Source organism: Anas acuta, chromosome 16 (assembly GCF_963932015.1).
Source record: "Anas acuta chromosome 16, bAnaAcu1.1, whole genome shotgun sequence".
Classification (NCBI taxonomy): domain Eukaryota; kingdom Metazoa; phylum Chordata; class Aves; order Anseriformes; family Anatidae; genus Anas; species Anas acuta.
Window position 1 is genome coordinate 1665880 of NC_088994.1, and position 14631 is coordinate 1680510.

General features: G+C 38.2%; 1 protein-coding gene across 4 annotated transcripts in view; it reads left to right on the forward strand.

Annotated features, from left to right (window-relative positions):
- The window catches only part of PREX1 (phosphatidylinositol-3,4,5-trisphosphate dependent Rac exchange factor 1), a 176386-nt gene that overhangs the window by 129648 nt on the left and 32107 nt on the right, over positions 1-14631 (forward strand). For all 4 annotated transcript variants that reach the window (XM_068701013.1, XM_068701012.1, XM_068701011.1 and 1 more), the window contains 4 exons: positions 376-451; positions 4855-4927; positions 6265-6407; positions 13838-13930. In XM_068701013.1, coding sequence (XP_068557114.1) covers positions 376-451; positions 4855-4927; positions 6265-6407; positions 13838-13930 — 385 coding nt within the window. The remainder of the gene's footprint in view (positions 1-375; positions 452-4854; positions 4928-6264; positions 6408-13837; positions 13931-14631) is intronic.

Consider the following 14631-nt stretch of genomic DNA (forward strand, 5'->3'; position numbering starts at 1 on the left):
ATGCTAACCTGAGTTAAAGAAGAAGCTCGGTGCATTTGTGGAAAGAATGTCCTGGCAGGAATATGAGCTCATTGAAGACAGCTTGAAAAAACATCAAGAGAAATTTAAAATATTACTGCTCTGTATTGATTTAAAATATCTCCTTAATTCAAGTTTTTAGAAAATTTTAAAAACTCCATGCTTCTAAAGATAGGAAGGTATCTGCTTCCTATTGCTTGTCTTACTTATTTATGGCTGGGAGTGTCATAGTTTTTTTCATCTATAATTCTTTCCTCAATTTCATAACAGTGGATTGTAATAGTATATTTAGGTTTAGAGTGTAAAGACGTATTTACCTTTTGTCCTGATTTTCCCCAAATTCTCTTTCTTAATTAGAGATCGTGACTATCACCTGAAGACCTACAAATCAGTAATTCCTGCAAGCAAACTAGTGGATTGGCTTATCGCACAGGTAAGAAATTTTTAAGATATTGCTGTCTTTGACAAGTAGTTTATTTTTTCAGTTTCATTTAAAAGTAAATAAAATCACTGAATCACTGTCTTTAGAAATTGGAGTTGCCCAATACTTAACTTGTAATTACAGGGAAAAGCCTGTAGATTGGGGAATTAAAAATTTACCTTTGTTAGACTAAAGCAGTCTAAAAGGAGAGGGTATGCTGTTGCTCACTGCCATAGAGTCTACTGCACATTCTGGGCTTGTCTTATATGATGGTCAGATTCACAATCACATCAAGTCCAATACTGACAAAATGACATAAAAGACGGCTAGTTTGAGTTAGAATCAGACCTCTTAACTATCAGGGATGTTGTCCTTCAGAGATGTTTCCTGCAATTGCACTTGACATCCTTCTACATTAATAAGATTGCTATGATTTAAGGTTATTCTGTGCCAAATAACTGAGTGAGAAAGGAGTAGTTGATTGCTTTCCTCTTAAGAGCCTGGAAGAGAGCAAGCATGTTAGTACTGAAATTGTTGTATCAGTTACTTGTAATTTAACAGGGTCTTTTCATGGAAAGCTGAGGAAAAAAAGTTTGCTTTGGCCAAAGAAGAGAGACGTAATCAGGCTAATCTCACCATTATAATAGCTAATCGTAGTGCCATAGGCAGCAGAAAGACTCAAAGAACAACATAAAAGATCAGCTCTTGGTCTGGAAAAATGTAGCTCATTACCTTCCCCATTATTCTTCCTTCTGGTAGGTTAATCTCGCTGTTCTCCTGTTTGCTGAACTTTACATTAAGATCGAACTCGATTGTACTAAAGCCAGAAACGGAGATACAGAAGATGATGTAATTTATATAGTGTATGTGTGCATGCATACATGCACACAGATGCACCGATGAAAGAAAATTCTTCTGTGCTCCATTAAAGGGAGCATATAAATATTTAAATCACTGCCTGCAACTTAGATGAATTTCAGTCTTTGTAACAAAATCACTTTGCTTGTAGATCCTTAAAAACAGTAATTTCCAAGACAATTTGCTTGAAGTTTTCATACCAGATGGAATCATTTTCTAGCAACCATTCATACTTTGACCATACCAGCTAACAATAGGTTTTAGTAGGAGCTATTGAATGTTCAGCATTTTACAAAGCAGTGCATTTACTTAACTGCTCAAATATCTGCTTGTCAGTTTAACGTTAGGAATCTGTTCTTGAAAATATTGTTGTTATTGTCTGATTTGATAACTACCTGTTACACAAAAATGCTGGGATATTTATTTCTTCTTCTGACAATCAATTTGCATCGTGATTTAAGTTTAGAAATGGTGCACAAAAACAGTGTGGTCTGTTGTTCTGTTAGATTAGATATAGTTGGGATAGAGATGATTGTCTTCAAAGATAGTCCCTCTTGTATCTGTTTGCAATTTAGACTGTAAATGCCAGGAGGAGCCTTTCCTAATAAGAAAGCTGTTTTTCATTTCCTTGACCTTTACAAATAAGACTGAACACTGTAAAATAGTAGGAACTTCTTTTCTAATCAAAGAAATTGAGTCAACTGTATTTCAGGTGCTTAGAAGCAATTCTTGAAGGGAAGGATCTCATTGTTTCATTGATTCTGCACCCTCTTGGCTTTATTTTGCAACCTAATCTTTCTCCCTCTGCCAGTAGACTGAGAACAAAGATGAACACAGACCTCACATAAACATGAGAGCACTTGTAGATCACAGAATCTCAGGTGCTACTGAGGGTTCACTAAAGGGCAGTATCACAAAAACAGTGCTTTTCTATCTGCCCAAAGATTTACATCCAGACCTCCAGAAATAGTCTGTGATAAAATGTTGCTATGAAGTAGAAACCTACTGGTAAGATAGATCCTTTATGCCTCTTGCTTCTGTCATTCTCTTGTCTTCCCATCCATCCACTCCATTCCATTGCAGCACATATTGTACCTCTGTATGTTGCCACTTGAAAGGAGTGAGCACCTCTTCTGTTTGAGAAGGAACACTTGATAATTGTCTGCAAACCTGATACACTCATAATCTTAAAACTCACCTTTTCCATGATATTAATAAAATATTTAGAAGTGGTTTGTTTTTTCTTCTTGACTCATCTGTGTTTATCTGCTTTTTTTTTCTCCTACAGTAGCTGTAAGCAACTATCTTCATCCCTGAGCTTATACATCTCAAAACAACCAGCCATAGTCCATGATTAGGACTTTAGACATCACATTGCCACCAGAACTAGGCAACATGAAGTAATAAACTAATGGTGGCAGCAGCAATAGTAGTAATAATAGCATCTAATGCACATGATTCTTCTCTGTCTGTAAACTGTTTCTGTAATTCTGTTGACTTGAATTCAGTGATTGCATTTGAATAAACCTAAATTACTATGTCAAGACTAGTGTATTTAGTTTCACATGCAATTTCTGTGTGAAAAAAATTTCTGAGATTCATTCTGTCAAGATTGCTGCTTTTAGGTGGTTCTTTTTCCTTAAGATTTTTGTTACTGCTTTCCTTGTATTTGGATGAATCGCTACATAACATTTAGAAAGACTTACAGATGAGCTGAAATAATCTGTTTTTAGTTACCTTTTCTAATTAGAGTGTTCTGTATTGCTATGGGAGTGATCTGAGGCCAACCTATCATCACCACGAGCAGGCTGATGTAGTAGTAGTAGAAGTTTTAGAGCCTTCCTATACAGATCTTATTGCCTAAAACAAAAGCAGATTCCTAAAGGTTAAAAAAATAATAGTAGAAGGCATTTTTCTTCAGTTTATTTACAGTTGAAGGACTAAATTAGATTTTTAAGTCCCAGCCTCTGTAAAATAAACTACCCATTTATCTCATAAATTAACACAAAATGAGTACTGAGGATTGTCACATGGCAGGATGTTGAAAATGAGAAAAGACCTACAGAGATTGAAATTAGTTTATAGTGAAAGTTAAACTTCAAGTTTATTAAAGCCCTTTGCTCGGCTCTCCTTGTGTGATTACATAATGAGGCAGCTCCTCCAGAACAACCTCAGTCTTCTTCCTACCAAGACAACATTATTTACTTCTTGATGTGTAAATGTCATGTCTTTTTCGTGTTCTCAGAAGGTCCGTTCATCAAGAGCTAGTAATGCATCTGAGTCACAAGAACTGATCCTGTGTTTAAGTACTATCTTTACACCATAGTAGTGTTCTTTGCCAGTATTTGCCTGGCACATAGCAACTGCTCTGCTTAGTTGGATGTGAAGTATACATTGATGTTCCACTGGCTCTCAGTCTGTAATTAGTTTTTTTTTTTCAAACAAAGTCCATGTACTGCTCTGCCAGTGCTGCTAGAACTTCAGGGTACTTTGTTCTCCAGATGGGAGGGGAAAAAAGAAGCTGCAGTATTTTTGTTGGATACAGCTTCCAGTTTAGTATGACCGAAAGTACAATGCTAAAATAGTCCCTTTGCAGATGCTAAACTAGTCCCATTGCAAAGCAGCAGATCCCCCCTACGTGCTGGAGTGAGCTGAGCGGCTGCTCTTAGCAAGACAGGAGATCCCGGGTTCTTTTGTGTCCCTCAGGGAACTGGGAAGCAGACAGTCTTGGATTACAGCCATAACCAATGTTAAAAATGTTTTTTATCTGGGTAAGACTAGTAGTTTCTGCTGATTTTTCTCTGCACTATTCAGAAATTGTTTGTCTAAAAATGCAATCAACATGCTTGCAGAAGTATTCACTTGTGGCTGCAAGTTAGCAGATGCATGGAGAAAACTGAGTATATTTTATATTTAGCTGAACCGTAGATGCAAAATTTAATGCTGTTTTTTCAGATTTCTTTGTAAATTTGTAAGTCACTTTTGGTACCTATTTTGAAATCCTATGCTGAAGGCTGCCAGTTAGTGAGCAACTGAATCCTTTGTCAGTCTGCTGGGTGAGGAAGGAGAGTGCTACTGCAGATTTAACCAGTACGACCTTTGGAGTTCACAGACAATGCACTGGGTTTACACAGTTTTGTTTTGTTGTTTTGTTTTGTTTGTTTATTTTGTTTCCTTGGGTTTTGAGTATAGATAAGATCTCTTAACCTCTCTGAGTTTTGTCAGCTGTGGCTAATGGGCCCTGAAGTCTGACATTGTGATTGCAAGTAAAAAGTCTTTACATTGAAATAATATTATACTCCTTTGTAGGTTAAACAACTGCTTTCCAGAGTTCTGGTCTTTGTCCTCCTAGTTCCTGTCAGAGGGAAAAGATGCTATATATAGGAATGAATGGGATTTGGGCAAGGTGGGGGTAGCTATATTAATTGCTTTCTATTGTTCCCTCCCTACAAAGAGCAATCCTGCTAATTGCAAAGCCACGAGCCATGTGATGGGGAGGGGAATTAATTTAGTTTAGGAAGTTGTCTGGGGTGTAACATTTATTCTCCTGTTTCTAGGGAGACTGTCAGACTCGCGAGGAAGCTGTCGCACTGGGTGTCGGACTCTGCAATAACGGCTTCATGCATCATGGTAACGCATCAGTACCCCTCCCCACAACCAATTAAAGCAGCTCTGCAGTCATATTAGCTGACAGAGTCTGAAAATCCCTTTTCTGTATACTGTGCCATATATGCTGACATGCAAACAGCTGCAGGCATCCCAGCAGGTCTGTCCAAAAAGCAGCCTTTGAGCTTACACAAAATGTCTGAACCCAGTACCTTCCTCAGTGAATCCCCTTGCTAGTGGTTATGATGGGCCCTGCAGTGACTAGACAAGCTAGAAGGGGAATATTTTTTCACTGCATCTCTTTCAGAGCCATCAAACCAATGCACAAACAAAGTCCTGTACTGAAATGTCTCCCAAGAAATGTCAGGTGCAAAGTAAAATTGTTTAGTTCCTGCTACTTTTACAGCAAGTTCAATCCTTGAAGCTGAACCTCTGAAGCTTCTAAATTTGAAGTGCCAAATTGCCAAGTGAGACATCATCCATCCTTAGTGATGCTGCTTCTGAAATGGGGAAGTAAACAAACCACATCAGTATTGGTATCGAGTAGCACATACAAAGTACCCAGAGTGTAATAGCATTTGTCCAATGAATCATCCAGTTCACATCATAAATAACACTTGCAAAAACGGTGTTTTTGAGAGCAGATTATTTTAAGTAACTAGTAGAAAATTTGCTTAGTGTTTGATAAGAGTGTAAGAAAAATTGATTTGCTTTAAAGAATTTGATCTCTTTTGAGCCCATGTAAACATCGGTATTCACAGCACCCTTTGGCAAGGAGTTCCACAGCATAAGTACATGGTAAATGAAGAAGTAGTTCTTCAAGTTTCAAAATTGTGACTTGCTGCTTTTATTGTGCAGCCCCAGGTCTGGTATTTGAAAATGTGTTAAAGAACTTTATCATGCCTTCCAGAATGTTGTGGATCTTACTTTCCTCTCCATTCTTTTTCGGTTGAAAAGTCTTAGCCTGTTTTGTCATATCCCTTATCTTAAAACCACCATTCTACCTCTCTTTCTTCCTTTTGTAGTTTTACTATATTCTTTTTGATATGGGAGAGGAGCACAACATATTGTGTAGCATCTTTCTTCCAAGGGGATCTTGTGCATTTTATATGCAATCTACTTGCCAAGGAGGTCAAACATCATATCATGAGCTACTTTGTACTGTAAAGAAAAGCATGGCCCTAAAATACAGTAGTAGCTTAAAAAATATAGAGCTGAATAGCTGACTGACGGGGATGCATCTGGTCTTTGCTCTGTAAAGACAAGTGAAATGTTTAAGATTTCCTTTAACTTTATTTTTTGTTTTTCTCTTTCTTTCTCTGTGCAAATGCATGTATGTGTTTCATGCATATTGTTTCCAGTTCTGGAGAAAAGTGAATTTAAGGATGAATCCTTATATTTCCGCTTTTATGCTGATGAAGAAATGGAAGGCACCAGTTCCAAGAGCAAACAGTTACGCAATGACTTCAAACTTGTGGAAAACATCCTGGGAAAGCGTCTTCTGGTAAGAAATGTGTTAATGCAAACCTTTACCTTTCTATGAAACTGGTATTGTTTCAGGCTAGAGAATGTGAAGGAAATTTATGATAGAGTAGAATAAAAATTAGAATTACAGGTGTAGCTAGACTTTCCTTCACTGCAAAAATACTAATTCTTGAGCTATTCTGCTGTAGAGCCCCAGTTTTTGCAGCTCCAATGTTTCTAGCTGGGCAGACTACACAGCTTACTTTAGAAGTAAGGGACATGTGTAAGGTGCAGGCCCCCTTCTCAAGCATGTGACCAGGCCTACTGCACTACCTGGAAGATTTGGTGTACAGCTTACAAACATATGTGCAAATGCACGTAAGTTTCTGCCTACTTCTGACAGGTCTTAGGAGAAGAGAAGGCTCAGAGATAAGACTGTTTCATCCAGTTCACAGCCTAATCCCTTTCTTTTCCCATGAAGCCCTTGAGAGAGGCAGTCTGGAAGTGAGCTGGCAGCTGGATGTTGTCTTAACAGGCACCAAATGTCTCTGAGTTTGCTGAGTCTGTACCACAGTGTTGGTGTGGTGGAGGAGGAAGTAGTGGGCACTACAGTCTTGGGAGATGTCTGCCATCAAGGTCAAACACAGTTTAAATACCTTTATATAGACAGTAGATTCAGATGAGAGTGAAGTGACTAATCAAAATACAGAGATTTCAAGACATCATTGAGTGATATGAATATGCCCTGCATTACTGGATCAAGTAGCAGCCTTATTTTGTTTACAGAAACCATTTTTTATTTTTTTTTAAATTGTTCTTTTTTTGCAACACTACTGTTATCTCCAGATTCCCACTTCACTAAATGCTACCACAGTCCTTACTGCCCTGGGATTATTCCCATGCTGCTTTGGACTTGGTAGCTGGATTGCGTGTACTCTTTGTTTTGAGATCCTTGTTTCCTGCCAGTGACTCCAGGCCCATCTTTTTCTCCCTATCAGCACCAACAGAATGCAGGAGCAGGATAAAAGCTTGGGTCAGAAACTACAAAAGCGGAATTGCTGGAAAAGATCCAGAGGTCCATTACATGGGAAAATTTTCCCTGTGGTTCACACAAACTTCACTGTCTCACTATTGCCTTGTCTCCCAGGAGACCAATCTGTGTTTGTCTCAATGGCCAGTAGTAATATTTAAAGTACCATGGGACCTCAGAATTGTTCCTCTTTGCAGCCAGTGCCAGAGACAGGAGTGTCATGCTAATACGATTACCCTCCTGGAGAACTGTTGGATAAAGGGAAGCAGTTAAAAGGTGCTACACTTGCACTTTTTTTTTCCTTCTGTGATTTGAAAATCACTCAGAGATCAGTTTCATACAAATTGATGGGAACTGTCATTGTTCAGGTATTTTTGATTTTTTTCTTCATCAGGATAAGATAGCAGAAAACAGATTGACTATAATGCTTATTCCACTTTTTTCTAGCAGCTCGTGGTTATCTGTTAAAAAGAAAATGCAAAAGCCCAGCGATAGTACATTAGCCCTGAAAAGAGGGATCTAAAGTTGATTCTGTTTTAATGTAACGTAATTGTTTATTAGTATTTACTAAAGGGGCAGAACAAACTGAAGCCTCTTCAGCAAACTGCAAATCGTCCACACACAAACTATTTACTAGTGATTAAGAAACTATTTACTAGTGATTAAGTGTAATCCCTAATTGGTCCTTTAAGTGACTCTTCTTTTTTAAAAACTGAAATATTTACAACAGGAATAATTTTAACATTACTGTTATTGTACTTCTGAAGTGCACCAGGCAACCTGTCAAAATACAGTCCTGTCTCAAAAAGTAACCAATCTGAAATGAAGTGCATGCGCTGAGTAAGAAATCTACCACTCAGAGGGAACAGATTTTTTTTTTCCAATTAGTAGTAGCCATTCTAAAGGCCTGTACTGCATTCATTTGCAAAAATAAATTAGCAGTCCCTGAATGCTTAAGAAGCACATCCCACAAATAGTGGCACAGGAAACGCATTACATTTATACACAGAAACATTTGTGCCTGACTTGTATTTCATCGTGTGTTTAGCAATTATGAGCAGCTGGAATCTTGAGGTTTTGCTGCCTGTGGAACATCACTGCTGCCTCTTCACATGACAGGGCATTGATTTTTCCCTTCCCCCAAGCCCACCATAGAAAGTTTAATGGAATTTCCTCAGCACTGGCTTTTGAAACATACTTCCATGAAATCCTTGTTGGTTAGTGCGACAAATCCCACCCATTCATCTAAGTTTGCTTTATCACAGTAGAGCTTGCCCTTGAAAACAGAAGACAACAAACAAAAGCTTTGGCCAATATATTGTTGGAAATACCAAGGGAAAAAAAAAAAAAGTGCTTTCAGTTTGAAAAAAATGCACTTCAAGCAAGGTTTAATATTCATTTGTGCAATTTTTTTCCTATTGAAGGCCATAAATCTTGATACACTGAAAAAATATACAACATTCTTTGCACAGTTGAAGAGAATTTGGATTTTGGATTGATTCCAAACATAGTGACTTGGTTACTGCAGTATGCTAGTAACTCGTTAGCCCAAGCACAAATTAAAGCTGCTAACTTGGAGCTTAATATCAGGCAAGGATAGTTGCCTGTAGAGGTGTGCTGTCATTGAAGTTGCCTAAGAAGATCGTTACACAGACATTGCTAGAATCTCTAGAAGACCCTAGTGTATCATTTATCCAATCTCACAAGAAAAGCATGTCAGCTGATTCCTAATAATGATGCCTGTGTACATTTTCTGAACCATTCTCAAAACTTTCATGCTAGATTGGAGATCATAGAATCAGAATATCCTGAGTTGGAAGGGACCCATAAAGATCATCAGGTCCAACTCCTGGTACCGCACAGGTCTACCCAAAATTATAGACGATGTGACTACTGGTACCGCACAGGTCTACCCAAAATTATAGACGATGTGACTAAGTGCACAGTCCAATCGCTTCTTAAATTCAGACAGGCTTGGTGCAGAGACTACTTCACTGGGGAGCCTGTTCCAGTGTGCGACCACCCTCTTGGTGAAGACCTCTTCCTGATGTCCAGCCTAAATTTCCCCTGCCTCAGCTTAACCCCGTTCCCGTGGGTCCTATCACTGCTGATTACAGAGAATGGGTCACCTGCCTCTCCACTCCCCCTTGCGAGGAAGTTGTAGACTGCGATGAGGTCTCCCCTCTACCTCCTCTTCCCCAGGTTGAACAGGCCAAGTGACCTCAGCTGCTCCTTATACGTCTTCCCCTCTAGGCCCTTCACCATCTTCATCACTCTCCTCTGTACACTCTCCAAAAATTATTGTCCTCTGTACTTTGTCCACAACTGCACACAGTACTCGACTTTAAGTCTGCACCTCAACTTCGAGACACGTAGTATCTCCTACATTCTTCCAAGGAACCCAGTATGTTTTACTACTTGCCAGCAGTGTGTCACAGTAGCTGCAGGAGTAGTTGCAGTCTCACTGAAGTTCTCAGCCTGGGCTGGGGCATGTCCTGCACTTCAGCTCAGGCAGGTGCCTGAGTACGGTGGCATATTCAGTCAAAGCCAATGGGTTGAGCACAGAAGACGGAGCTACCTGGGTTTTTGTTTAACTTCACACTTGACCTCGTTGTGTGGCCTGACCAAGACCTCATCAAGTCTCTCCTTGCCTCAGTTTGTCATCTGAAAATGAGGATGCTAAATCTCATCTATCTGCAGGGCTTTCCTGCTGCTCTTACATCTAGAACCAGCTTTGAAGATGAAAGCATCTTTATAATTCAGCACTTCAGACCTCAAGATTTTGATACTAAGTAGAATTATCATATGAGTTCATGTCTTTTCTGTTTTAAATCAGCTAATTGAAGAAACATAGCATTCACCTTAGAATTCTTATACAACTATATATAGAACACAGTTCTCATTCCAATCACAAATAAATAACAGTAATTTGTATTATTCAAAGCCAAACTTGCTCCATAATAAAAATCTCTCCCACGTTTAATTACTTCAGGAGAACTATCTTTGTGCTTGTGCTAATATAAGGTGACCTAATTCTGCAATATTTCAGCAAGGACAGCAAGAATTGCACTTCTCCTTTGCTATTCATTACACTAGTGTATGGAGGTGTATTCAAATTATTGATTTAAAACACCCCTGGGAACAGGGCCACTAATGACAGCCCATCCTCTGGGGATATCTGATCTCCCAAGGAGGCAGGCTGGCAAGTCAGTAAGAAGGGGCATCCATCAACTAGATGAATGTGGCCAGATAAGGGCTTTTAGTGGATTTGGATACTAAATATTTCAGTGAACTCTGAAAAACATCCTTTAGGCTGTAAATCTTTCACTGTTCAGAATGAACAGTCCAATTTCAGTTCAGTTTCACCATTCAATTTCAAAGATCATAAACCAGAAGGAACTTGGACTTGTTTTGTACATATAGCATCTATTTTGCTAATGTGACAAAAGATACTTTTAAAGATACTAGCTGTAGGGCTGGCCTAGGTTCTGAAGCTACTTGTTTAAAAGAAATTTTGTTCTAGTGCCCCAGAGCTGTGGACTTTTGCAAGCCTGGGGAGACTGGAGCAACCTGGGAGGTGAGGTGGTAGGAAAGTAGGTCTGTTAAAACCAAGGCTACTGAGGGCCACAGGGACTTCAGCAGTTTTGTGAAGCATTCAGACTTGACATCATCTCATAAATCACTGCTCCTTACGAAATTCTTAATATATTCAAACTGTTGAATAGTGTCCAACAGAGAGGGGTTTATGCTGGAGAGTTCTGAAAGCCTGGAGAGAAGGATGTACGTCCCGGACCCCGGTTTGGGAAACGATGGGCCATCTACTATGCTGCCTCTTCTGCTGCTGATGTCCTCAAGAGGTTCTTTAGGCTGTGAGAGTTCCTGTTTCTCCCTCTTTAGCCTCTTCCTGAACAGTAAGAGCAGCTTGGGGAGGCTGCCAAGAGAGAATTTGATCCTTCACCTCCTTCACTGAAGGAAGAATCTTGGTGCCCGGCCCAAGGCCCTTTGTGTATATGCAGTGGGAGGGTTCAGCAAGAGTAGTGGATAAACCAGACGCTATACCTTGTACATTGAAGTGTCACACCCCAGGCATTTTCTGACTCCATAATCCTCCTTCTACAGGAAAGGGGAGCAGTGAAGAGGTACTACATTGGCATCATGACCCACGTACCCAAAATGCTTTGTGTATGTAACAGATGCAGGTGTAATAGACCATTCTTTTCACAGCTTTTTTTCTTCCCACTCTTTGTCCCCATCTCTGCCAAAATTCTCTTTGAATAGGTTCTGACTACATTTGTCCTCTGGTTTTGATTAAGCATGCTTATATCTCATATGGTTTCATTTTTTAATATGGTTGTTTTTCAAGATTAAACAGCTGCTTCATTATGTTCAAAGGAACTGATTGGATTTCGGGAGCATGGAAATAATTCTTATAGATGGCAAGTTAGCTAACTGGTTTGGGTTCCTCAGGGATAAGTGGTATTCAGATGGGGAATTGCGAGGTATTACTATTTTATAATAGAGAATGAATCATAGCCTTCTCCAAGTATTGCATATTGAATATTTTCCATAGTTTACCTTTTCATAAGAGAGTGTTTCTGCTACAGAAACATCGCTGTACAGAATGTGAGATTTCTTCCTTTACAACATGGTGATGAAGTTCCTAGTAATGACGCACTTGGGGATTATTAAATGTATTTTGGTTCTTTGATTTCAAACACTACATTTTGCAGTACTAATGAACAGAGCAAGAGAGGTTATGAAAAATGACAGCATATAACAGATTTTCATGTCTGGTAATGGTAGCTGCACCCAAACAATCATGTAAATTTGTGTAGCTGATGGCTTCACTGATGAAGCTGATGAAGAAATGAAACTGATCGTTTCTTCAAATGTAAAATGAGAATTGGATGGGAGAGCTATCCTAGAAATTTTCTATTTAATCCAAATTGTGAAGTGGTAGAAGTACATGTTTGCTTGGGTTGAAACTTGCAATAGTAAAAATCTAACTGGTGGTATACCCAATTTCCTAAGCTGTCCTTGTATTAAGCATGCTTAAATAGCATTGATTCTGAAAATGTTTCATTAGGAATATCCAAGAATGGCAGACGTATTTTTTTACTCTCCTATCTGTCATTTAATCAGAACACCATCTGAGGAGGATTTTTTTCTCTGCAGGTGTATTTTGTCATGCGTTACTTCAACATAACTGTATGGCTCTTGCAGGTTTTGATTTCTTTATTTTTTTTCTAAGATAAATTCCTGTAAAAGGACAAAGTTTTTAAGCTGGTGGCATTGGCTACAATAGAAAAAGGGAAATATTTTAAAATAGCAGGAATAATTAGAATCAAGGAGATAATTCTCAGTAATGTTTTTCCCAGTAGCATGCTAGATTATACATAGTTTTATTTTTCCTTTCAACTTGATTCTGATTTATCAGATGGTTCTTAAATGTGTAGTGTTAGCTCAAAGACAAGATGTTTATCTGCTACAGTTTCTATTTGTCTACTTATCAGAAGCCAGCCTTACTTTTATTTTTTAAAATGGTTAGTGAGTTGTTAAGCTTTTTTATTGTTGTTAATAAACCACTAGAAAAGGAGGAGTGAAACACATATTTGCCGTGATTGATGTGATTTTAAAAAATATTTATAAGGATGGTCTGTGTGACCTCAGTGCAAACAGAAGCGAGCGGATTCCCAGAAGCAAGAACAGCCATCTTCTACCAACCATTAAAACTACAAACTGAGTATATTACATGGTCTTGTTATCTTCCCTCTTTGTTCTCTCTCACCAATCCCATCTAGGGTTTTATCCAGCAGACCAACTGTTATAATGTAGATTTATGTAGTATGTGTTGTTGTCTATACAAAATAATTGTGAGATCCTCAATTTTTCTGAAATTGATAGCTAAAAATGGGTCCTATTATGTTCATTATTGGGTATATAGGAAACATTCATAAATAAATAAATAACTTCATTTTGATCTGTAAGTTCATCTACCAATGGGAAATACTGAATATGAATCAATTCTTGAATCTACGAGTGAAAGATTTTATGAAGAATGAAGGGCTAAAAGTTAAAAATCAAGTGGAAATGAGAAATGAAACACCCATTTTTAATAGAGGAGTTGATTAACCATTCAAACAAACTCTCTAGGGAGGGAATAAATTCTTCACTTCTTACAGACCACAGATATAATTGGATAACTCTCTCGAAATTCTGCTTTAGTATAGTAAGGGCTCAATGCAGAAATAAGTAGATTAACGTTTATGGCTCACGTTCTGTAGAAGATCAGACCAAATGATCTAATAATCCCTTTGGCCTAAAGATCTACAAGTCTATGTCAATCATGAATTGCAATGAAAAGTCCAGTTTCTCAACTCCATCCTTCATGAATATTCCATATTTATGAATAATTGCCTAGTGCTCTTTTTGCTTTTAAGATTTTACCAGAAGAGGATGACTACGGATTTGACATAGAAGAAAAGAACAAAGCAATTGTGGTGAAGTCAGTTCGAAGAGGGTCTTCTGCAGAGGTACTTATATTTGTAAATAATTTGGGTTTGATAGCTAAGAATGTTTCAATGTTTTGAAAATGTATAAAACTATCTTCTTAAAGTCTGTTTCTTTCCAAAGGCAGCTAATAGAAAATTGAGAGTCTTCTACAATTCCCATACTGATTTTAGTAAGTTGAGAATGTCAAATAGAAAGAACTTTTGAACTGGGGTTTAATACTTTTTCTTTTTCTTTTTTTTTTTTTTTTTTGAGTTTAATAGTTAAGTGATCTGAGTATTCGCGATTCACATTTGTTTTACAGTCAGCAGAGAAACCATTCCCATGCTCAAAATCAACATAGGTTGGCCAAAAATTGTATTAATCTAAACCTCTGCTGTAAACCATTGCCTGATAGATAATCCTGCTGTCCTTGCTTTGGCTAGCTGCCTGTGGAATATCCTGCAAATCTGTTTGCATTTTCAAACAACAGAAGCACACAATTTTCTGAGGAATCTTTTTCTTGATCTTCCAAGACAAACTGTTTGTGACCATAAGCCCATCTTTTCAACTCCATCATAAAATATTGCTCAAGGAAAAAACTAAATCTGCATGTCTGAATCGGAGGGCTTTCAGCTCATTCTGGAATGACCTGAAGTCCAACAGAAATGTATTTCATTACATTGTTGGGCTTTTTAATTGCTTTGTGATACTAGAAGGATATCCAGCATGTAATTCTGTGTGG